This window comes from Hemiscyllium ocellatum, chromosome 35, assembly GCF_020745735.1.
Source record: "Hemiscyllium ocellatum isolate sHemOce1 chromosome 35, sHemOce1.pat.X.cur, whole genome shotgun sequence".
Lineage (NCBI taxonomy): Eukaryota > Metazoa > Chordata > Chondrichthyes > Orectolobiformes > Hemiscylliidae > Hemiscyllium > Hemiscyllium ocellatum.
This window is the reverse complement of record NC_083435.1, coordinates 4,119,469-4,146,687: the sequence shown is the minus strand read 5'-3', so window position 1 is coordinate 4,146,687 and position 27,219 is coordinate 4,119,469. Positions and strand designations below refer to the sequence as shown.

General features: G+C 54.4%; 1 protein-coding gene across 1 annotated transcript in view; it reads right to left on the bottom strand.

The window, feature by feature from the left end:
- Positions 1–26,221, bottom strand: part of LOC132832403 (early estrogen-induced gene 1 protein-like) — a 63,658-nt gene extending 37,437 nt beyond the window's left edge. Inside the window, exons 1-3 of the mRNA XM_060850365.1 lie at positions 25,926–26,221; positions 17,696–17,816; positions 15,496–15,525 (exon numbers count right to left, since the gene is read on the bottom strand). Of these exons, the coding sequence (XP_060706348.1) occupies positions 15,496–15,525; positions 17,696–17,816; positions 25,926–26,071 (297 nt within the window). The 5' untranslated portion in view covers positions 26,072–26,221. The remainder of the gene's footprint in view (positions 1–15,495; positions 15,526–17,695; positions 17,817–25,925) is intronic.
- Between the last annotated feature and the right edge of the window lie 998 nt (positions 26,222–27,219).

Here is a 27,219-nt window from a genome sequence, read left to right as displayed (position 1 = left end):
CACTGTCCCACTCTCCCATCACAGTCCCACTCTCCCATCACATTCCCACTCTCCCATCACTGTCCCACTCTCCCATCACATTCCCACTCTCCCATCTCTGTCCCACTCTCCCATCTCTGTCCCACTCTCCCATCACAGTCCCACTCTCCCATCACATTCCCACTCTCCCATCACTGTCCCACTCTCCCATCACATTCCCACTCTCCCATCACTGTCCCACTCTCCCATCACATTCCCACTTTCCCATCACTGTCCCACTCTCCCATCACATTCCCACTCTCCCATCACATTCCCACACTCCCATCACTGTCCCACTCTCCCATCACTGTCCCACTCTCCCATCACATTCCCACACTCCCATCACTGTCCCACTCTCCCATCACTGTCCCACTCTCCCATCACATTCCCACACTCCCATCACATTCCCACACTCCCATCACTGTCCCACTCTCCCATCACTGTCCCACTCTCCCATCACATTCCCACACTCCCATCACTGTCCCACTCTCCCATCACTGTCCCACTCTCCCATCACTGTCCCACTCTCCCATCACATTCCCACTCTCCCACCACTGTCCCACTCTCCCATCACTGTCCCACTCTCCCATCACATTCCCACTCTCCCATCTCTGTCCCACTCTCCCATCTCTGTCCCACTCTCCCATCACAGTCCCACTCTCCCATCACATTCCCACTCTCCCATCACTGTCCCACTCTCCCATCACATTCCCACTCTCCCATCACTGTCCCACTCTCCCATCACATTCCCACTCTCCCATCACTGTCCCACTCTCCCATCACATTCCCACTCTCCCATCACATTCCCACACTCCCATCACTGTCCCACTCTCCCATCACTGTCCCACTCTCCCATCACATTCCCACACTCCCATCACTGTCCCACTCTCCCATCACTGTCCCACTCTCCCATCACATTCCCACACTCCCATCACTGTCCCACTCTCCCATCACTGTCCCACTCTCCCATCACATTCCCACACTCCCATCACTGTCCCACTCTCCCATCACTGTCCCACTCTCCCATCACTGTCCCACTCTCCCATCACATTCCCACTCTCCCACCACTGTCCCACTCACCCATCACTGTCCCACTCTCCCATCACATTCCCACACTCCCATCACTGTCCCACTCTCCCATCACATTCCCACTCTCCCATCACAGTCCCACTCTCCCATCACTGTCCCATCTCCCATCACTGTCCCACTCTCCCTTCACAGTCCCATCATTATCCCACTTTCCCATCCAATCCCGTCACATTCCCACTCTCCCATCACATTCCCACTCTCCCATCACTGTCCCACTCTCCCATCACATTCCCACTCTCCCATCACTGTCCCACTCTCCCATGACTGTCCCACTCTCCCATCACATTCCCACTCTCCCATCACAGTCCCACTCTCCCATCACATTCCCACTCTCCCATCACTGTCCCACTCTCCCATCACATTCCCACACTCCCATCACTGTCCCACTCTCCCATCACTGTCCCACTCTCCCTTCACAGTCCCATCATTATCCCACTTTCCCATCCAATCCCATCACATTCCCACTCTCCTATCACAATCCCACTCTCCCATCACATTCCCACTCTCCCATCACTGTCCCACTCTCCCATCACTGTCCCACTCTCCCATCACATTCCCACTCTCCCATCACATTACCACTCTCCCATCACAGTCCCGCTCTCCCATCACAGTCCCGCTCTCCCATCACATTCCCACTCTCCCATCACAGTCCAACTCTCCCATCACAGTCCAACTCTCCCATCACTGTCCCACTCTCCCATCACAGTCCCACTCTCCCATCACATTCCCACTCTCCCATCACAGTCCCACTCTCCCATCACTGTCCCACTTTCCCATCACAGTCCCACTCTCCCATCACAGTCCCACTCTCCAATCACTGTCCCACTCTCCCATCACAGTCCCACTCTCCCATCACAGTCCCACTCTCCCATCACATTCCCACTCTCCCATCACTGTCCCACTCTCCCATCACAGTCCCACTCTCCCATCACATTCCCACTCTCCCATCACTGTCCCACTCTCCCATCACATTCCCACTCTCCCATCACTGTCCCACTCTCCCATCACTGTCCCACTCTCCCATCACATTCCCACTCTCCCATCACTGTCCCACTCTCCCATCACATTCCCACTCTCCCATCACATTCCCACTCTCCCATCACTGTCCCACTCTCCCATCACTGTCCCACTCTCCCATCACATTCCCACTCTCCCATCACAGTCCCACTCTCCCATCACTGTCCCACTCTCCCATCACAGTCCCACTCTCCCATCACATTCCCACTCTCCCATCACTGTCCCACTCTCCCATCACTGTCCCACTCTCCCATCACATTCCCACACTCCCATCACTGTCCCACTCTCCCATCACTGTCCCACTCTCCCATCACATTCCCACTCTCCCATCACTGTCCCACTCTCCCATCACGGTCCCACTCTCCCATCACATTCCCACTCTCCCATCACATTCCCACACTCCCATTACTGTCCCACTCTCCCATCACTGTCCCACTCTCCCATCACAGTCCCACTCTCCCATCACTGTCCCACTCTCCCAGCACATTCCCACTCTCCCATCACATTCCCACACTCCCATCACATTCCCACTCTCCCATCACTGTCCCACTCTCCCATCACTGTCCCACTCTCCCATCATTGTCCCACTCTCCCATCACAGTCCCACTCTCCCTTCACAGTCCCATCATTATCCCACTTTCCCATCCAATCCCGTCACATTCCCACTCTCCTATCACAATCCCACTCTCCCATCACAATCCCACTCTCCCATCACATTCCCACTCTCCCATCACTGTCCCACTCTCCCATCACATTCCCACTCTCCCATCACTGTCCCACTCTCCCATCACTGTCCCACTCTCCCATCACATTCCCACTCTCCCATCACAGTCCCACTCTCCCATCACATTCCCACTCTCCCATTACAGTCCCACTCTCCCATCACTGTACCACTCTCCCATCACATTCCCACTCTCCCATCACTGTCCCACACTCCCATCACTGTCCCACTCTCCCATCACTGTCCCACTCTCCCATCACATTACCCACTCTCCCATCACTGTCCCACACTCCCATCACTGTCCCACACTCCCATCACATTCCCACTCTCCCATCATTGTCCCATTCTCCCATCACTGTCCCATTCTCCCATCACTGTCCCACTCTCCCATCACATTCCCACTCTCCCATCACATTCCCACTCTCCCATCACTGTCCCACTCTCCCATCACTGTCCCACTCTCCCATCACTGTCCGACTCTCCCATCACATTCCCACTCTCCCATCACAGTCCCACTCTCCCATCACTGTCCCACTCTCCCATCACTGTCCCACTCTCCCATCACATTCCCACTCTCCCATCACAGTCCCACTCTCCCATCACATTCCCACTCTCCCATCACAGTCCCACTCTCCCATCACTGTCCCACTCTCCCATCACATTCCCACTCTCCCATCACTGTCCCACTCTCCCATCACATTCCCACTCTCCCATCACATTCCCACTCTCCCATCACTGTCCCACTCTCCCATCACATTCCCACTCTCCCATCACTGTCCCACTCTCCCATCACATTCCCACACTCCCATCACTGTCCCACTCTCCCATCACAGTCCCACTCTCCCATCACTGTCCCACTCTCCCATCACATTCCCACTCTCCCATCACTGTCCCACTCTCCCATCACATTCCCACTCTCCCATCACTGTCCCACTCTCCCATCACTGTCCCACTCTCCCAGTACATTCCCACTCTCCCATCACTGTCCCACACTCCCATCACAGTCCCACTCTCCCATCACTGTCCCACTCTCCCATCACAGTCCCACTCTCCCATCACATTCCCACTCTCCCATCACTGTCCCACTCTCCCATCATTGTCCCACTCTCCCATCACATTCCCACTCTCCCATCACTGTCCCACTCTCCCATCACTGTCCCACACTCCCATCACTGTCCCACTCTCCCATCACAGTCCCACTCTCCCATCACATTCCCACTCTCCCATCACAGTCCCACTCTCCCATCACAGTCCCACTCTCCCATCACATTCCCACTCTCCCATCACTGTCCCACTCTCCCATCACATTCCCACACTCCCATCACTGTCCCACTCTACCATCACTGTCCCACTCTCCCATCACTGTCCCACTCTCCCTTCACAGTCCCATCATTATCCCACTTTCCCATCCAATCCCGTCACATTCCCACTCTCCTATCACAATCCCACACTCCCATCACAATCCCACTCTCCCATCACAATCCCACTCTCCCATCACATTCCCACTCTCCCATCACTGTCCGACTCTCCCATCACTGTCCCACTCTCCCATCACTGTCCCACACTCCCCTCACTGTCCGACTCTCCCATCACTGTCCCACTCTCCCATCACTGTCCCACTCTTCCATCACTGTCCCACTCTCCCATCACTGTCCCACACTCCCCTCACTGTCCCACTCTCCCATCACTGTCCCACTCTCCCATCACTGTCCCACACTCCCCTCACTGTCCCACTCTCCCATCACTGTCCCACTCTTCCATCACTGTCCCACTCTCCCATCACTGTCACACTCTCCCATCACTGTCCCACTCTCCCATCACTGTCCGACTCTCCCATCACTGTCCGACTCTCCCATCACATTCCCACTCTCCCATCACAATCCCACTCTCCCATCACTGTCCCACTCTCCCATCACAATCCCACTCTCCCATCACATTCCCACTCTCCCATCACATTCCCACTCTCCCATCACTGTCCCACTCTCCCATCACATTCCCACTCTCCCATCACAGTCCCACTCTCCCATCACTGTCCCACTCTCCCATCACATTCCCACTCTCCCATCACAGTCCCACTCTCCCATTACAGTCCCATCATTATCCCTCTTTCCCATCCAATCCCGTTACATTCCCACTCTCCTATCACAATCCCACACTCCCATCACAATCCCACTCTCCCATCACAATCCCACTCTCCCATCACATTCCCACTCTCCCATCACTGTCCGACTCTCCCATCACTGTCCCACTCTCCCATCACTGTCCCACACTCCCCTCACTGTCCGACTCTCCCATCACTGTCCCACTCTCCCATCACATTCCCACTCTCCCATCACTGTCCCACTCTCCCATCACTGTCCCACTCTCCCATCACATTCCCACTCTCCCATCACTGTCCCACTCTCCCATCACTGTCCCACTCTCCCATCACTGTCCCACTCTCCCATCACATTCCCACTCTCCCATCACTGTCCCACTCTCCCATCACTGTCCCACTCTCCCATCACTGTCCCACACTCCCATCACTGTCCCACACTCCCATCACTGTCCCACTCTCCCATCACATTCCCACTCTCCCATCACTGTCCCACTCTCCCATCACTGTCCCACACTCCCCTCACTGTCCCACTCTCCCATCACAGTCCCACTCTCCCATCACTGTCCCACACTCCCCTCACTGTCCCACTCTCCCATCACATTCCCACTCTCCCATCACTGTCCCACTCTCCCATCACTGTACCACTCTCCCCTCACTGTCCCACTCTCCCATCACTGTCCCACTCTCCCATCACTGTCCCACACTCCCATCACTGTCCCACTCTCCCATCACATTCCCACTCTCCCATCACTGTCCCACTCTCCCATCACTGTCCCACACTCCCCTCACTGTCCCACTCTCCCATCACAGTCCCACTCTCCCATCACTGTCCCACTCTCCCCTCACTGTCCCACTCTCCCATCACATTCCCACTCTCCCATCACTGTCCCACTCTCCCATCACTGTACCACTCTCCCCTCACTGTCCCACTCTCCCATCACTGTCCCACTCTCCCATCACTGTCCCACTCTCCCATCACAGTCCCACTCTCCCATCACATTCCCACTCTCCCATCACTGTCCCACTCTCCCATCACTGTCCCACTCTCCCATCACTGTCCCACTCTCCCATCACTGTCCCACTGTCCCATCGCAGTCCCACTGTCCCATCGCAGTCCCACTCTCCCATCACTGTCCCACTCTCCCATCACATTCCCACTCTCCCATCACAGTCCCACTCTCCCATCACAGTCCCACTCTCCCATCACTGTCCCACTTTCCCATCACTGTCCCACTCTCCCATCACAGTCCCACTCTCCCATCACTGTCCGACTCTCCCATCACTGTCCGACTCTCCCATCACATTCCCACTCTCCCATCACAATCCCACTCTCCCATCACTGTCCCACTCTCCCATCACAATCCCACTCTCCCATCACATTCCCACTCTCCCATCACATTCCCACTCTCCCATCACTGTCCCACTCTCCCATCACATTCCCACTCTCCCATCACAGTCCCACTCTCCCATCACTGTCCCACTCTCCCATCACATTCCCACTCTCCCATCACAGTCCCACTCTCCCATTACAGTCCCATCATTATCCCTCTTTCCCATCCAATCCCGTTACATTCCCACTCTCCTATCACAATCCCACACTCCCATCACAATCCCACTCTCCCATCACAATCCCACTCTCCCATCACATTCCCACTCTCCCATCACTGTCCCACTCTCCCATCACTGTCCCACTCTCCCATCACTGTCCCACTCTCCCATCACTGTCCCACACTCCCCTCACTGTCCGACTCTCCCATCACTGTCCCACTCTCCCATCACATTCCCACTCTCCCATCACTGTCCCACTCTCCCATCACTGTCCCACTCTCCCATCACATTCCCACTCTCCCATCACTGTCCCACTCTCCCATCACTGTCCCACTCTCCCATCACATTCCCACTCTCCCATCACTGTCCCACTCTCCCATCACTGTCCCACTCTCCCATCACTGTCCCACACTCCCATCACTGTCCCACTCTCCCATCACATTCCCACTCTCCCATCACTGTCCCACTCTCCCATCACTGTCCCACACTCCCCTCACTGTCCCACTCTCCCATCACAGTCCCACTCTCCCATCACTGTCCCACACTCCCCTCACTGTCCCACTCTCCCATCACATTCCCACTCTCCCATCACTGTCCCACTCTCCCATCACTGTACCACTCTCCCCTCACTGTCCCACTCTCCCATCACTGTCCCACTCTCCCATCACTGTCCCACACTCCCATCACTGTCCCACTCTCCCATCACATTCCCACTCTCCCATCACTGTCCCACTCTCCCATCACTGTCCCACACTCCCCTCACTGTCCCACTCTCCCATCACAGTCCCACTCTCCCATCACTGTCCCACACTCCCCTCACTGTCCCACTCTCCCATCACATTCCCACTCTCCCATCACTGTCCCACTCTCCCATCACTGTACCACTCTCCCCTCACTGTCCCACTCTCCCATCACTGTCCCACTCTCCCATCACTGTCCCACTCTCCCATCACAGTCCCACTCTCCCATCACATTCCCACTCTCCCATCACTGTCCCACTCTCCCATCACTGTCCCACTCTCCCATCACTGTCCCACTGTCCCATCGCAGTCCCACTGTCCCATCGCAGTCCCACTCTCCCATCACTGTCCCACTCTCCCATCACATTCCCACTCTCCCATCACAGTCCCACTCTCCCATCACAGTCCCACTCTCCCATCACTGTCCCACTCTCCCATCACTGTCCCACTCTCCCATCACAGTCCCACTCTCCCATCACTGTCCCACTCTCCCATCACAGTCCCACTCTCCCATCACATTCCCACTCTCCCATCACTGTCCCACTCTCCCATCACATTCCCACTCTCCCATCTCTGTCCCACTCTCCCATCACAGTCCCACTCTCCCATCACATTCCCACTCTCCCATCACTGTCCCACTCTCCCATCACATTCCCACTCTCCCATCACTGTCCCACTCTCCCATCACATTCCCACTCTCCCATCACTGTCCCACTCTCCCATCACATTCCCACTCTCCCATCACATTCCCACACTCCCATCACTGTCCCACTCTCCCATCACATTCCCACTCTCCCATCACTGTCCCACTCTCCCATCACATTCCCACACTCCCATCACTGTCCCACTCTCCCATCACTGTCCCACTCTCCCATCACATTCCCACACTCCCATCACATTCCCACACTCCCATCACTGTCCCACTCTCCCATCACTGTCCCACTCTCCCATCACATTCCCACACTCCCATCACTGTCCCACTCTCCCATCACTGTCCCACTCTCCCATCACTGTCCCACTCTCCCATCACATTCCCACTCTCCCACCACTGTCCCACTCTCCCATCACTGTCCCACTCTCCCATCACATTCCCACTCTCCCATCTCTGTCCCACTCTCCCATCTCTGTCCCACTCTCCCATCACAGTCCCACTCTCCCATCACATTCCCACTCTCCCATCACTGTCCCACTCTCCCATCACATTCCCACTCTCCCATCACTGTCCCACTCTCCCATCACATTCCCACTTTCCCATCACTGTCCCACTCTCCCATCACATTCCCACTCTCCCATCACATTCCCACACTCCCATCACTGTCCCACTCTCCCATCACTGTCCCACTCTCCCATCACTGTCCCACTCTCCCATCACATTCCCACACTCCCATCACTGTCCCACTCTCCCATCACTGTCCCACGCTCCCATCACATTCCCACACTCCCATCACTGTCCCACTCTCCCATCACTGTCCCACTCTCCCATCACATTCCCACACTCCCATCACTGTCCCACTCTCCCATCACTGTCCCACGCTCCCATCACTGTCCCACTCTCCCATCACATTCCCACTCTCCCACCACTGTCCCACTCACCCATCACAGTCCCACTCTCCCATCACTGTCCGACTCTCCCATCACTGTCCGACTCTCCCATCACATTCCCACTCTCCCATCACAATCCCACTCTCCCATCACTGTCCCACTCTCCCATCACAATCCCACTCTCCCATCACATTCCCACTCTCCCATCACATTCCCACTCTCCCATCACTGTCCCACTCTCCCATCACATTCCCACTCTCCCATCACAGTCCCACTCTCCCATCACTGTCCCACTCTCCCATCACATTCCCACTCTCCCATCACAGTCCCACTCTCCCATTACAGTCCCATCATTATCCCTCTTTCCCATCCAATCCCGTTACATTCCCACTCTCCTATCACAATCCCACACTCCCATCACAATCCCACTCTCCCATCACAATCCCACTCTCCCATCACATTCCCACTCTCCCATCACTGTCCGACTCTCCCATCACTGTCCCACTCTCCCATCACTGTCCCACTCTCCCATCACTGTCCCACACTCCCCTCACTGTCCGACTCTCCCATCACTGTCCCACTCTCCCATCACATTCCCACTCTCCCATCACTGTCCCACTCTCCCATCACTGTCCCACTCTCCCATCACATTCCCACTCTCCCATCACTGTCCCACTCTCCCATCACTGTCCCACTCTCCCATCACATTCCCACTCTCCCATCACTGTCCCACTCTCCCATCACTGTCCCACTCTCCCATCACTGTCCCACACTCCCATCACTGTCCCACTCTCCCATCACATTCCCACTCTCCCATCACTGTCCCACTCTCCCATCACTGTCCCACACTCCCCTCACTGTCCCACTCTCCCATCACAGTCCCACTCTCCCATCACTGTCCCACACTCCCCTCACTGTCCCACTCTCCCATCACATTCCCACTCTCCCATCACTGTCCCACTCTCCCATCACTGTACCACTCTCCCCTCACTGTCCCACTCTCCCATCACTGTCCCACTCTCCCATCACTGTCCCACACTCCCATCACTGTCCCACTCTCCCATCACATTCCCACTCTCCCATCACTGTCCCACTCTCCCATCACTGTCCCACACTCCCCTCACTGTCCCACTCTCCCATCACAGTCCCACTCTCCCATCACTGTCCCACACTCCCCTCACTGTCCCACTCTCCCATCACATTCCCACTCTCCCATCACTGTCCCACTCTCCCATCACTGTCCCACTCTCCCCTCACTGTCCCACTCTCCCATCACTGTCCCACTCTCCCATCACTGTCCCACTCTCCCATCACAGTCCCACTCTCCCATCACATTCCCACTCTCCCATCACTGTCCCACTCTCCCATCACTGTCCCACTCTCCCATCACTGTCCCACTGTCCCATCGCAGTCCCACTGTCCCATCGCAGTCCCACTCTCCCATCACTGTCCCACTCTCCCATCACATTCCCACTCTCCCATCACAGTCCCACTCTCCCATCACAGTCCCACTCTCCCATCACTGTCCCACTCTCCCATCACTGTCCCACTCTCCCATCACAGTCCCACTCTCCCATCACTGTCCCACTCTCCCATCACAGTCCCACTCTCCCATCACATTCCCACTCTCCCATCACTGTCCCACTCTCCCATCACATTCCCACTCTCCCATCTCTGTCCCACTCTCCCATCACAGTCCCACTCTCCCATCACATTCCCACTCTCCCATCACTGTCCCACTCTCCCATCACATTCCCACTCTCCCATCACTGTCCCACTCTCCCATCACATTCCCACTCTCCCATCACTGTCCCACTCTCCCATCACATTCCCACTCTCCCATCACATTCCCACACTCCCATCACTGTCCCACTCTCCCATCACATTCCCACTCTCCCATCACTGTCCCACTCTCCCATCACATTCCCACACTCCCATCACTGTCCCACTCTCCCATCACTGTCCCACTCTCCCATCACATTCCCACACTCCCATCACATTCCCACACTCCCATCACTGTCCCACTCTCCCATCACTGTCCCACTCTCCCATCACATTCCCACACTCCCATCACTGTCCCACTCTCCCATCACTGTCCCACTCTCCCATCACTGTCCCACTCTCCCATCACATTCCCACTCTCCCACCACTGTCCCACTCTCCCATCACTGTCCCACTCTCCCATCACATTCCCACTCTCCCATCTCTGTCCCACTCTCCCATCTCTGTCCCACTCTCCCATCACAGTCCCACTCTCCCATCACATTCCCACTCTCCCATCACTGTCCCACTCTCCCATCACATTCCCACTCTCCCATCACTGTCCCACTCTCCCATCACATTCCCACTCTCCCATCACTGTCCCACTCTCCCATCACATTCCCACTCTCCCATCACATTCCCACACTCCCATCACTGTCCCACTCTCCCATCACTGTCCCACTCTCCCATCACTGTCCCACTCTCCCATCACATTCCCACACTCCCATCACTGTCCCACTCTCCCATCACTGTCCCACTCTCCCATCACATTCCCACACTCCCATCACTGTCCCACTCTCCCATCACTGTCCCACTCTCCCATCACATTCCCACACTCCCATCACTGTCCCACTCTCCCATCACTGTCCCACTCTCCCATCACTGTCCCACTCTCCCATCACATTCCCACTCTCCCACCACTGTCCCACTCACCCATCACTGTCCCACTCTCCCATCACATTCCCACACTCCCATCACTGTCCCACTCTCCCATCACATTCCCACTCTCCCATCACAGTCCCACTCTCCCATCACTGTCCCATCTCCCATCACTGTCCCACTCTCCCTTCACAGTCCCATCATTATCCCACTTTCCCATCCAATCCCGTCACATTCCCACTCTCCCATCACATTCCCACTCTCCCATCACTGTCCCACTCTCCCATCACATTCCCACTCTCCCATCACTGTCCCACTCTCCCATGACTGTCCCACTCTCCCATCACATTCCCACTCTCCCATCACAGTCCCACTCTCCCATCACATTCCCACTCTCCCATCACTGTCCCACTCTCCCATCACATTCCCACACTCCCATCACTGTCCCACTCTCCCATCACTGTCCCACTCTCCCTTCACAGTCCCATCATTATCCCACTTTCCCATCCAATCCCATCACATTCCCACTCTCCTATCACAATCCCACTCTCCCATCACATTCCCACTCTCCCATCACTGTCCCACTCTCCCATCACTGTCCCACTCTCCCATCACATTCCCACTCTCCCATCACATTACCACTCTCCCATCACAGTCCCGCTCTCCCATCACAGTCCCGCTCTCCCATCACATTCCCACTCTCCCATCACAGTCCAACTCTCCCATCACAGTCCAACTCTCCCATCACTGTCCCACTCTCCCATCACAGTCCCACTCTCCCATCACATTCCCACTCTCCCATCACAGTCCCACTCTCCCATCACTGTCCCACTTTCCCATCACAGTCCCACTCTCCCATCACAGTCCCACTCTCCAATCACTGTCCCACTCTCCCATCACAGTCCCACTCTCCCATCACATTCCCACTCTCCCATCACTGTCCCACTCTCCCATCACAGTCCCACTCTCCCATCACATTCCCACTCTCCCATCACTGTCCCACTCTCCCATCACTGTCCCACTCTCCCATCACATTCCCACGCTCCCATCACTGTCCCACTCTCCCATCACTGTCCCACTCTCCCATCACATTCCCACTCTCCCATCACTGTCCCACTCTCCCATCACATTCCCACTCTCCCATCACATTCCCACTCTCCCATCACTGTCCCACTCTCCCATTACTGTCCCACTCTCCCATCACATTCCCACTCTCCCATCACAGTCCCACTCTCCCATCACTGTCCCACTCTCCCATCACAGTCCCACTCTCCCATCACATTCCCACTCTCCCATCACTGTCCCACTCTCCCATCACTGTCCCACTCTCCCATCACATTCCCACACTCCCATCACTGTCCCACTCTCCCATCACTGTCCCACTCTCCCATCACATTCCCACTCTCCCATCACTGTCCCACTCTCCCATCACTGTCCCACTCTCCCATCACATTCCCACTCTCCCATCACATTCCCACACTCCCATTACTGTCCCACTCTCCCATCACTGTCCCACTCTCCCATCACAGTCCCACTCTCCCATCACTGTCCCACTCTCCCAGCACATTCCCACTCTCCCATCACATTCCCACACTCCCATCACATTCCCACTCTCCCATCACTGTCCCACTCTCCCATCACTGTCCCACTCTCCCATCACTGTCCCACTCTCCCATCACAGTCCCACTCTCCCTTCACAGTCCCATCATTATCCCACTTTCCCATCCAATCCCGTCACATTCCCACTCTCCTATCACAATCCCACTCTCCCATCACAATCCCACTCTCCCATCACATTCCCACTCTCCCATCACTGTCCCACTCTCCCATCACATTCCCACTCTCCCATCACTGTCCCACTCTCCCATCACTGTCCCACTCTCCCATCACATTCCCACTCTCCCATCACAGTCCCACTCTCCCATCACATTCCCACTCTCCCATTACAGTCCCACTCTCCCATCACTGTACCACTCTCCCATCACATTCCCACTCTCCCATCACTGTCCCACACTCCCATCACTGTCCCACTCTCCCATCACTGTCCCACTCTCCCATCACATTACCCACTCTCCCATCACTGTCCCACACTCCCATCACTGTCCCACACTCCCATCACATTCCCACTCTCCCATCATTGTCCCATTCTCCCATCACTGTCCCATTCTCCCATCACTGTCCCACTCTCCCATCACATTCCCACTCTCCCATCACATTCCCACTCTCCCATCACTGTCCCACTCTCCCATCACATTCCCACTCTCCCATCACTGTCCGACTCTCCCATCACATTCCCACTCTCCCATCACAGTCCCACTCTCCCATCACTGTCCCACTCTCCCATCACTGTCCCACTCTCCCATCACATTCCCACTCTCCCATCACAGTCCCACTCTCCCATCACATTCCCACTCTCCCATCACAGTCCCACTCTCCCATCACTGTCCCACTCTCCCATCACATTCCCACTCTCCCATCACTGTCCCACTCTCCCATCATATTCCCACTCTCCCATCACATTCCCACTCTCCCATCACTGTCCCACTCTCCCATCACATTCCCACTCTCCCATCACTGTCCCACTCTCCCATCACATTCCCACACTCCCATCACTGTCCCACTCTCCCATCACATTCCCACTCTCCCATCACTGTCCCACTCTCCCATCACATTCCCACTCTCCCATCACTGTCCCACTCTCCCATCACATTCCCACTCTCCCATCACTGTCCCACTCTCCCATCACTGTCCCACTCTCCCAGTACATTCCCACTCTCCCATCACTGTCCCACACTCCCATCACAGTCCCACTCTCCCATCACTGTCCCACTCTCCCATCACAGTCCCACTCTCCCATCACATTCCCACTCTCCCATCACTGTCCCACTCTCCCATCACTGTCCCACTCTCCCATCACATTCCCACTCTCCCATCACTGTCCCACTCTCCCATCACTGTCCCACACTCCCATCACTGTCCCACTCTCCCATCACAGTCCCACTCTCCCATCACATTCCCACTCTCCCATCACAGTCCCACTCTCCCATCACAGTCCCACTCTCCCATCACATTCCCACTCTCCCATCACTGTCCCACTCTCCCATCACATTCCCACACTCCCATCACTGTCCCACTCTACCATCACTGTCCCACTCTCCCATCACTGTCCCACTCTCCCTTCACAGTCCCATCATTATCCCACTTTCCCATCCAATCCCGTCACATTCCCACTCTCCTATCACAATCCCACACTCCCATCACAATCCCACTCTCCCATCACAATCCCACTCTCCCATCACATTCCCACTCTCCCATCACTGTCCGACTCTCCCATCACTGTCCGACTCTCCCATCACTGTCCCACTCTCCCATCACTGTCCGACTCTCCCATCACTGTCCCACTCTCCCATCACTGTCCCACACTCCCCTCACTGTCCGACTCTCCCATCACTGTCCCACTCTCCCATCACTGTCCCACTCTTCCATCACTGTCCCACTCTCCCATCACTGTCCCACACTCCCCTCACTGTCCCACTCTCCCATCACTGTCCCACTCTCCCATCACTGTCCCACACTCCCCTCACTGTCCCACTCTCCCATCACTGTCCCACTCTTCCATCACTGTCCCACTCTCCCATCACTGTCCCACTCTCCCATCACTGTCCCACTCTCCCATCACTGTCCGACTCTCCCATCACTGTCCGACTCTCCCATCACATTCCCACTCTCCCATCACAATCCCACTCTCCCATCACTGTCCCACTCTCCCATCACAATCCCACTCTCCCATCACATTCCCACTCTCCCATCACATTCCCACTCTCCCATCACTGTCCCACTCTCCCATCACATTCCCACTCTCCCATCACAGTCCCACTCTCCCATCACTGTCCCACTCTCCCATCACATTCCCACTCTCCCATCACAGTCCCACTCTCCCATTACAGTCCCATCATTATCCCTCTTTCCCATCCAATCCCGTTACATTCCCACTCTCCTATCACAATCCCACTCTCCCACACCACACGCACTCACACCAGCTGATCAAACCTTATCCGTCCCTCTTCAGGAGGCATTCTCACCTTAGTGAAGGCCTTCCCACCTTTCAGTTCCTGGGAAGAAGGGGAGGGAGGAGAGAGACATAGGGAGGGAGAGGGTTGGAGGGGGCAAGAGTGTGAGTGTGTCAGAGGGAGAGAGTGATGGAGGAGAAAGGAAATTGGGAAATGGAGAGACAGATATAGGAAGAGACAGTGAGTGTGAAAGGGAGTGTATGAGACAAATGGTTGAGGGGTGGGGGGGAGAAGGGGAGAAAGGTGGATGGGAGAGGGCCAGAGATAAGAGAGTAGAAGAGGGGCAGTGAAAGAGAGTGTGAGAGGTTGTGGGAGAGAAAGAGAGAAGGAGAGATAAAGAGAGAGGTAGGGGGATGGAGAGAGAGAGATAGAAAGCGCATGAGAGAGACAGAGACACAAAGTGAGGGAGGAAATGGAGAGAGGAGGGAGAGAGAAAGGATGAGAAAGGGAGAGGGAGGAAGAGAGTGATATAGAAAGCGTGGGGGGGGGGGTGGAAGACAGGGTGAGAGAGAGAGAGGGAGAATATTTATTAATCTTCAAATTTGAGGCGCAAGGGTGCAGGTACAAGTTGATCATCCAGCACTCCCCAGAGCGGGGACAGTCACAATGTGCCACCACCGAATCTACAACTAGTCTCAGTGAGAGTGAGCCCAGAGCAGCATCAACTTGGTGTCAATACCCAGCAGCCTCTGGAATGTCTGCCTCTCTTCCCCAGCCTGGCCTTCACCTGACTCCACACCCACAGCAAAGTGGGTAATCCTTCACCGCCCCCTGAAATGACCAAGCAAGGAGGGACAGAATTCCAGAGTTTGGGATCAGGACACCAAAGGCACAGTGGCCAATGGGGCGGGAGTGGACTTGACGTTAGTCATAGAGGAGGGCAGAGATCTCAGAGGGTGGGGAGGTCCCAGAGATCAGGAGGGATGAGACTGTGGAAAATGGGAATGGAGAGGGGTCAGAGTGAGAGAGCAGGCAGAGCTCAGCATGACCTCAGCTTTACAAAGGGTGGAATGTGCGAACCCAGCCAGCAGGATGGTAGAGAAGCCAAGTCCAGAGGGAATGACGCCAGGGCTGAACGATCAGATATAAAACCAAGAAGGAGCCCAGGAGAAGGCTTCCTAGCCCACAGGGATGTGGGACTGGCTCCCGCACTGAGTAACAGGGGCACGGGATGGTGCTGCATTGAATGGGGGAGATACAGAAACTCCCCAGGGAGAAAGACATTGCTCCGATGTTTTTCTGAAGGAGGAGGGAAATCCAAGATGAATGTAAATACTAGCACTGACGAGTGGCCGAATGGCCTCTCATTGTGTCCCAAACTAACAACACGCAGTGACCATCTCCAACAAGACACACTCTTCACTCCGCCCAATGACATTCAATGGTGTTACCATCACTGAGCCCCTGCCTCCACTATCAACATCCTGGGGGTGACCATTGACCAGAAACTCAACTGGACTCACCACATAACCACAGCGGCTACAGGAGCAGGTCAGAGGCTGGGAATCCTGCAGCGAGTAACTCCCCTCCTGACTCCCCCCAAAACCTGTCCCACCATATACAAGGCACAAGTCAGGAGGGTGAGGGAATACTCCCCACTTTCCCTGGATGGGGGCAGCCCCAACAACACTCAAGGAGCTCAACACCATCCAGGGACAAAGCAGCCCCCACTTGATTGGCACCACATCCACAAACATCCCCTCCCTCCACCCCCCGACACTCAGTAACAGCAGTGTGTACCAGCTATAAGATTCCCTGCAGAAACTCACCAAAGACCCTCAGGCAGCACCTTCCAAACCCACGGCCACTTCCTTCCAGAAGGACAAGGGGCAGCAGATCCATGGGAACCCCACCCCCTGCAGGTTCCCCTCCGAGACCCTCCTCATCCCGACTTGGAAATATATTAGCCGTTCCTTCAGTGTGGCTGGGTCCCAATCCTGGAATTCCCTCCCTAAGGGACATTGTGGGTCTACCCACAGCACATGGACTGCAGCGGTTCAAGAAGGCAGCTCACCCCCCACCTACTCAAGGGGGGGCAACTAGAGACGGGGGCAGTAAATGCAGCTCACCCCCACCTTCTCAAGGGGGGCAACTAGGGACAGGGGCAGTAAATGCAGCTCACCCCCACCTTCTCCAGTGGGAAGGGGTGTAAACGTTGGGCACGGGCTGTGCTGAATGGACATTGTTAAGTGGGCAGTATGTACGGACAGACCTTGCGGACAGACACCCGACAGATACAGGGGTCCAGCACTCCCGTAGCCGGACTCGCACTCATCTTGCACATGAAGCTTGATCTCTTGTCCCAGCGGACACAGTTCTGCTGCACCTCTTCCCTGGAAAGGAGGCGATATCAGAGAGTTAGCATTCACACTGAGACACAGACCCCAGCACCCCTCCCTGACCCCCACCCCTCACCAACCAGGGAGGCTGCAACCCAGGCAAGGGACACGGAGCGGGGGGAGTGGAGGGGGGCTATCAGAATGCCCCCACCCTTCACCCCAGGCCGGCTTACCAACTCCCCCAACTCCCCGCGATGGCACGGGACCGTGACGGCCAAGCCCTTCACGGCAAGTTCCCACGTGCAGCAGCAGGATAGGGACTTGATCGTCTGCCTTTCGGGATGCTGACTGACTGGGTACCAGACCATCTGACGCGGAGACGAGGGGGACGAGAGGGGGGGATTCAGCTCAGCTCATGTCACCCGAAACAGCTTGGCTCACGGTGAGGTGATGACCTCGTGGTGTTATCACTCAACTGTCGATCCCGAGACCGCAGGTCACGCTCCAGGGGAACAGGGTTCAAACCCCGCCACGCTAGGTGGCAAAACTTAAATCCACCGTAAATGAAGAATCTAAAGATGACTATCTTGCTCTGACGAGAGGTCAGCAGACCTGAAACTTTAGCTCTGTTTCTGTCTCTCTCTCTCTCTCTCCCCCCACAAACGTCGCCACACCTGCTGAGTTTCTCTAGCAACATCTGTTTCTGTGACCCGGAAAGATTTGTTGTTAAGAGATGTGTTGGGTTCACTCAGAGATGGAGATCTTCCCTCCCTACCCTGCCTGGCCCACACGTGACTCCACCCCCACATCAACGTGGCTGACACTGTACTGCCCTTAGGGCTGGGCAGGAAATTCTGGGCTTAGCCAGCTACACCCTCACCCCCTGAATAAATAAACAAGTCAGGTGCTCCTGAGTTTTTATGCAGTGACTCACCTCTGTGTATTGAACTAGTGTGTGTCAAATTTAAATAGATTGATAAAAGGCGTTAGTCTAGCAGAAACTATTTGCATATGGTGCAGAAACATAGATCCTGCTCTGTCCCTCAACACGATCGCGAGTGATCATCCAACTCAGTCCCCTGTTCCCACTTAGACCCCAGCCTCCAGACCCTTGACCCCTTTAGCCCTGAGAACTATACCTAACGCGTCGTGTTGAGGTTGAGCAGGACATTCTGTGACCTGTGTCCACCCGGTTATGGGAAGGACGTTATGAACCTGGAGAAAGATTAACCAGGATGGCGTCAGGAATGGAGAGTCGATGTTATAAGGAGAGGCTGGGATTGTTTTCACAGGAGCGTAGGAGGTTGAAGATTGACCTTATAGAGGTTTATAAAATCATGAAAGGGTATTGATAAGATGAATGGTAGGTGTTGTTTTCCCTGGGGGGGGAGGGGGCGATTTCAAGACGATGGGGCAGATTTTTAAGGTGAAAGGAGAGAGATTTAACAAAGACGGTGGCGGGGGGGGTTTTCTAGGGCAAGACATTTCTCCTCCTCTGAGCCTGAGATGGTCTCAGATTCCCTCTTTCACTGAGAGAGTCCCTCTCTCACTGCACTCCCCAGGTCATCTCCTCTGCCCTGAAGCTCTTCAGCCACATCCTCAACCCAACCGCCCCGTGGCTGAACACTTTAACTCCCCCTCCCACTCCGCCAAGGACATGCAGGTCCTTGGCCTCCTCCATCGCCAGACCATGGCAACACGACGCCTGGAGGAAGAGCACCTCATCTTCCGCCTAGGAACCCTCCAACCACACGGGATGAATGCAGATTTCTCCAGCTTCCTCATTTTCCCTCCCCCCACCTTATCTCAGTCCCAACCCTCAGACTCAGCACCGCCTTCATGACGTGCAATCTTCTTCCCAACCTCTCCACCCCCACCCCCTCTCCAGCCTATCACCCTCACCTTAACCTCCTTCCACCTATCGCCCCTTCCCCAAGTCCCTCCTCCCTACCTTTTATCTTAGCCTGCTTGGCACACCTTCCTCATTCCTGAAGAAGGGCTCATGCCCGAAACGTCGATTCTCCTGCTCCTTGGATGCTGCCTGGCCTGCTGCGCTTTTCCAGCAACACATTTTTCAGCTCTAATCTCCAGCATCTGCAGTCCTCACCTTCTCCCCTCTGAGATGGTCTACACGGTATCCTGAGCCTGTGACCCACCTGATGTAGACACCCCAGGAACATCCTTATCAATATCACTAGCTGTATTTCAGAACATGCCTAAAACAAGGCCGATTCAAGAGGAGAGTTGCTAAAAGCTTGAAAAACTAAAGAGAAAAATCGCAGGTCGAATAGGATTCATAGAATAGCCGTATAAAAGTGCTAGCAGGGACGAAACGGGCAAATTGGCTTCCCCAAGGTGGAACATTCCACAGTCATAAGCCAGGAGCCCGAAAGGAGTTGAGATCAAAGAATTTTAAAGATTCAATAAAGTCAGCATTCATGACGTGTGTGTGTGTGTGTGTGTGTGTGTGTGTGTGTGTGTGTGTGTGTGTGTGTGTGTGTGTGTGTGTGAGAGAGAGAGACAGTGAGAGTGTGTGTATGGGAGAGTGAGTTAGTGTGTGTGAGTGTGAGTTATGAGAGAGTGTGTGCATGTGAGAGACAGAGAGTGTGTGTGGCTGTGTGTGAGTGTGAGAGAGTGTGTGTGTGTGAGAGAGTGTGTGTGTGGCTGTGTGTGAGTGTGAGAGAGTGTGTGTGTGTGTGAGAGAGTGTGTGTGTGGCTGCGTGTGAGTGTGAGAGTGTGTGTGTGAGAGACTGCGTGTGTGAGAGTGAGAGTGTGTGTGGGAGAGAGTGTGTGTGTGTGAGAGTGTGTGCGTGTGAGAGACAGAGAGTGTGTGTGAGTATGAGAGTGTGCGTGTGTGAGAGAGAGAGAGAGTGTGTGTGCGTTTGTGCCTATTGTGTAAGAAATGTGACCTTTGAACTCCAACCTTGGTTTGTCACTGCCTGAACGAGGAAGTAATTTGATGATTAAAAACAAAGGAACCTTATCAATTGTCCTTGAGGAGCTGAGAAGATTATGCAGAATCCACTGGCCAACTGCTTGTTCTGGGAAGTTGGCATCAGTTCCTGTCAGTGAGGGAGAGAGTCAGGCAGGGATTTGTAAAATCACCACAGTGTGGAAACAGGCCATTCGGCCCACTGAGTCCGCACTGACCCTCCAAAGAACATCCCACACAGACCCACTGTCTCGCTCTAACCCTGCATTCCCCATGTCTAACCCATATAACCTGCACATCCCAGGACACTATGGGACAATTTCCCGTGGCCAATCCACCCTAACCTGCACATCCCTGGGCACTATGGGACAATTTCCCATGGCCAATCCACCCTAACCCGCACATCCCTGGGCACTGTGGGACAATTTCCCATGGCCAATCCACCCTAACCTGTACATCCCTGGGCACTATGGGACAATTTCCCATGGCCAATCCACCCTAACCTGCACATCCCTGGGCATTATGGGACAATTCCCCATGGCCAATCCACCCTAACCTGCACTTTCCTGGACACTATGGGACAATTTCCCACAGCCAATCCACCATGAGGCACCGTGCTAACCACTGAGCCACCATGACGTGTGATTGACTGTTTGGACGAGGCGTCAGTGTCCATGCTGTCTGAGTCTGCAAATTGACGGAATTTGAGATCCTGAAAGGGTTAAGGAGTTTGCAGAGAGAATGGGAGTATAACATGGACTTAGCGGATCAGTAGCAATCACACCAAATGGTGGGCCGAATGGACTGGCGGTGGTTTCTCCCTTCTTCTCCGATTGGTGAACCTGCACTGGTGAAGCTCCTGCAGTGAGGTTGTCCGTGAAACTCCTTACCCCCACCCTGTCAGGTTCACTTCAGGGAGAGAGAGAGAGAGGTCTGCTGTCCTTCCCTGGTCTGGGCCTACACGTAACTCCAGACCAGTGCCGTCTGAAACGGCCCATTTCGGGACGGGCAGCAATGGGGCTTTGTCGCTGTGTGGAAATTCGCTGCCTCTCCCCCATGTTCGCACAGTCATCACTCCCTTTCTTCCTGAAGCATCTGTCGGGCACAGCAGGCGCCCAGAGGGCAGCTATAGAAATGGCCGCCTGTTCTTGTTGGCGCCGTTGACCATCTGAGTGGCCAATGCCAGCCACGCGCGTGTTGCCTTGGTAGTGTTCCCCCGCTCTCTGACTGGCTCCAGTCTGGCACTTCACTCACCCCCTTCAGTCTCATGAGGGACTGGGGGGGGGGGAGCTGTTGTTGCAGGAGGGAATATTCTGGATCTCCGTTGGAGTAGGTGAGGGAATGTTCTGGATCCCTGTCAGAGTGCAGGAAGGAATGTTCCAGATCCCTGTCAGAGTACAGGAAGGAATGTTCCGGATCCCTGTCAGAGTACGGGAAGGAATATTCCGGATCCCTGTCAGAGTATGGGAGGGAGTGTTTGGGCCTCCTGTCGGAGTATGAGAGGAGTGTTCTGGATCCCTGTCAGAGTACGGAGGGAATGTTCCGGATCCCTGTCTGAGTACAGAAGGGAATGTTACGAATCCCCGTCGGAATACAGGAGGGACTTTTCTGGATCCCTATCGGAGTATGGGAGGAAATGTTCTGGATCCCTGTCTGAGTACAGGAGGGAATGTTCTGGATCTCAACTAATCCCTGCTCCTGGCCCATATCCCTCCAAACCTTTCCTGACAATGAATATATCCAAGTGTAATTAAAACGTTGTAATTGTACCCACATCCACCACTTCCTCGGGAAATTCATTCCACACACAAACCTGTGTGAAACGTTAAAAACCCCACCACACCAGGTTCCAGTCCAACAGGTTTAATTGGAAGCACTAGGTTTGGGACCGCCGCTCCTTCATCAGGTGGTTGTGTGGAAAAAAGTTGCCTCTCATGCCCCTTTTTAAACCTCTCTCCTCTCATCTTAAAAATATAACCCCTAGTTTTGGACTCCCTGACCCCAGCGAAGATACCTTTGCCTATTTATCCTATCCATGCCCCTCACGATTTTATGAACCTCTAGAAGGTCACCCCTCAGCCTCCGACGCTCCAGGGAAAACAGCCCCAGCCTGTTCAGCCTCTCCCTCCATTCCCAGGCAACATCCTGGTAAATCGTTTCTGAACCCTCTCCAGTTTAATAACGTCCCTCCTGTAGCAGAACTGCGCGCAGTAATCCAGAAGTGGTCCTGTAAACATATTCACCACCTTATTTGGTCGGGTTAGGGACAGGTCTGAGTGAAGCAATCTCCCTCAGCTCAGTCTGAGAGGGGCTGACCCATACAGCCTGACCTCATGACCCCTTGTCCTGGACAGGCTCACAGCTCCCACTCTCGCTTGCTGGGGCTGGGTGGGGTGGGGGGGTGGATGACATTATCTGCATGTCCCCTGGGATGGAGGGATTGTCTGACTTGCAAAGAATGGGACCTTACCCACTGGAGTTGAGAGGAATGAGAGGAGATCTCAGTGTAACATATCGGGGCTTGACAGGGTCAGTGCTGAGGGGATGTCCGGCCCAAGAAATCCACACTAACCCTCCAACGATTCAATGGGCCGAATTTCTGCTCCTATGTCAGACGGTCTGTCCCAATCAGTCCAGGAACCGATCCAATAAAACCTCCTAGAACCACCTCAAATACATCCACAGCCTTCCTTAAACAGAGAGACCAGAATAGCTCACGGTATTCCGGACGTGATGCTCACAGATAGGAATGAAAGAGAGACTCTTTACTTCCTCCAGCAAGAACTGAAGCTGCTGGAGAAACTCAGCAGGTCTGAGGAGAGGGAAACTGAGCTAACACTTCGAAGCAGGTGACCCTCCCTCCAGCAGTTTCTGTTTTTGATTCGGATTCCCAGCCTCCGAGATTCTTCCCCTTTCATCCTTTACATTTCTGTTCAATCCCACTGGGAATCCACAATGGCGTTCCCGGTTCCCTGCTCTGCCTGCTGACTCACTGACTGTGACTTTGCATCCTCTGGGGTTTTTTTTGAGGGTAATCTTTGGCCACATCGTGGATGAAATAATAACGGACATTATTGTTCCGGAGCCCGCCGGTGCACTGGCAGGGTCTGTACCACCCCAGGGAGAGCAGTCCTGGTGCTTGACAGCATCGAAACAGGCCCTTCGGCCCAACTTGCCACTGCCAGTCCTTGGCGAGCAGATGTAGAACAAGCACACGATTCTGGCGCTGCCATCAATCAGATAGGATGAAGGAGTGAAAGATAGGCAGGGTGCCCGCAGAGAGGGAGTGAGGACCTAACGTAGCAAGAGGCCAGTTCTCTACCTGACCTCCCCCACCCCAACCCCACCACCACCACCCCTCCTCACCCCTCAGCTCAGTGGATATTTGGTTGGGCAATCGCAATACTTTATAGGAGAGTCAAACCGAAATGTTTAAGGTGCTTGAAAGGAATTGCTCAACACTTACCTCTCGGCAACGAGTTGGATGATCAACCCCTGAATGGCAGAACATATTGGAGGGGTCGAATGGCCTACTCCTGCTCCTTCTGATTTAACCCACTGTCTCCTAACCAAACTGCTCAGAGATGTCATGACACACCCGCTTCCACCCCCACACCCCCTGGAGCAAGTGGGACTTGAACAAGGTCCTCCCGGTCCAAGGTTGGGGACACTACCACCTGCTCCTAACCGCGAACGTTTCCTGGCTTTCCTGTTGCAATGCCACCCCGTTCAGAAGGAGGGACAGAGGGGACGGGGCTGTATTACTGAGACGGTGTTGCTGAGAAGCTCAGTCAATGGCCTGGAGTCACAGGTTCAAACAGTGCGGCTGCTGGAACACTGGGCTCCAGATAAAAAAACGTCCATAAAATAGCCTTGAAACCTCCAAATTACAGGTTCCGTAACTCAGCTCAGGGTCGGAATTGCGACTTGCAAGGAATTATTGCCGCGGCATTTTCTCTCTCCGTCGGAACCCGTCACGTTCGCTAATCTGCTGTCCTTCCCCAGTTTGATCCAGCCGTGACTCCAGACCCCATGGTCTCGGGGCTGACTCTCAACGTCCCTCTGAGCTGGTCACTTGGACCCAAGGGGCAATTAGGGACGAGCAGTGAACTCTGACCTCATCGGTGATGCCCACACCCTGTGACAGAGTAAATAAAATCGTAGGCTCCGGGATCAAATGCTGCAGGCGGTATAAATGGACCGCTGCACTGTCTCCCTGAGCAAACATTAACCTGTCGCCCTGGGCCAAGTATAAAAGATCTCATACTAACCTCCTCAGAGAGGCCATTCGGCCCCTCAAGCAACTCTGTCCTCCAAGTGGCTGGGTTTTATCTGACAGACCCCTGCTCCCTTGCCCCTGTGTGTCAGAGTTCACCTTTCTGAAAAGCAGGTTATCCCGTCTCCCTTACCCTTAATCTATCCCGAAAACTTCCACAAGAAAATATTCCTAGGGATATAAATTACAGGGAGTAGCTGGATCAGCTGGGACCTTTAACACTGGAGTGTCCGTGTAGGCGACTATAAAATCATGGCCGGGGGGGCGGGGGCAATACATAAGGTGAAACGACAAGGGGCTTCTCCCCAGAGTGGGGGAGTTCAAGACTGAGGGGGGGCAGATTTTTAAGGTGAGAGGACAGAGGTTTAAAAAGGACTTGGGGGCAATTTTCTTTTTAAACAGAGGGTGTGGAATGAACTTCCTGAGGAAGTGGTGGATGTTTTTAAAAGACTTTTGGATAAGGACATGGAGGGGAAGGTTTGGAGGGATATGGGCCAGGAGCAGGCAGGTGGGACTGGTTTAGTTTGGGATTAGGGATGGCACGGACTGGTTGGGCCGAAGGGTCTAAGTGTCTAGGTAAGGAGGCAATAAACACCCTCCCAACGTCCCAAGTAGGAATTTGAAAGATGGGTGCCATCGCTGTTTCGTGTGAGCTGTCTGTGTGCAAATTGGGCACACTGGCGGGAACAGGGCTGCCCTAGGGGCAGGATGGCACAGACGTGATTGGCCGAGTGGCCTCACATGGTGGCGCCAACACCTTGACCCCTCCCAGCCAACCGTCTACCCTTTCGGGGTGGTGGGGGGGGAGGGGAGGAGGAGAAAACAAAGTGGTGCTACAATCTGAGGTGGTGACAGGAGATATACAAATGCAATGCAATTATTTTAATAGGGTGAAAAATAAATCGCGGCAGAGCACAATTCAAACAGTCCAGCCCATGACTAGGAGTGAGATTACCTGGTGGAGAGGTCACTGAACGAGCCTCCCTGGAGAAGACGGATTTTACAGAACAGGATCCCATTCACATAAGGTACGGCTGAGAGTTCCTCCAGGGTCAGGGTCACCAGGAACTTAAACTTCTTTCTCTTCATCAAAAAAGCCATCAGGGGATTGAGGAGGGGGTGGGGAACAACAGGAAGGAGGTAGAGGGGTGGGGAATGGAGTTTGTGGGGTGATAAGGCAAAGGGGTAAACTCTGGCTCTCTCTCTGGCTGTGTGTGTGTGTCTCTCTCTCTCCCAGTCTGGCTGGATGACTCAGTCACTTTCGATTGCGGAAGGATCCTGGTCCAGCCTCCTATCCAAACCCTCCAACCCCTGGCTGAAGGGAGAGAATCACAGCCGGCAAGTCAGAAGGCACTCCAATAAAAGAGAGAGAGAGAGAAAGATTGTTGGGGAGGAGGGGGGTGGGGAAAGTTCAGTTGAACTGGACTGGAGTCTAAACTACAAAACACACCCACAGAGAGAGAGAGAGAGAGAGCAGCTCTCAAAGCGAGACCAGTCTCAAACACACAGACACCCCTCTCTCTCTCTCTGCCTACTGCCTATTTATACCAAGAGATATTTTTAAAACAAAATAGATGTGACTCAGGGTCAGGCTTGAATCCCCCACAGCAACTGACGATGAATCTTACAGAGTCATTTCCAGCTCAGAGTTCCTGCTGTTTTAATCATCAGAGGGAACACTCTTTCTCTCTCTCTCTCTCTCTCTGTGATGGAGGACACCCAGTAGTTAGTAGCTATGTTTTCTCTCACTATCTATCTATCTACTATCTATCTATCTCTATGTAGTTCTCTCTCTCTCTCACTCTCTCTGCAAAAGATTGGGTTAGCATTGTGCCCACTCCTGACCTCTCACCTTGCCTGCAGAGTTTGCAAAAACAACAGATCTCCACCAACCCACTGTTATCTCACCATGTTTCCCCCCCCCACCCAGCCCATCTCGGATCAGATCATTCCCACGTTCCCTCCAGCCCAGCCCTGCTGAGGATCAAAGAATCTAGTTTCCAAACACACCATCTATTTACGCACGCTGATTCACAGAAAACCTTGTCCCGAAAACTGGGCAGGGACTTGAAGAGGCAGCGGGGGGTGTGGGAGGGGAAGGGGAGCGTGCGGTGCCTGGTGAAGTGGGACTAGGAATTTTGAAGGGTCGGTGGCGTGGCAATGGGCTGAGTGGCCATGGCTTGTGCTGAAGGAGTCTGTGGTGGCACCTCGTACCCCTGGTTCCCGAAAGCATCGTGTTGGCAACAATA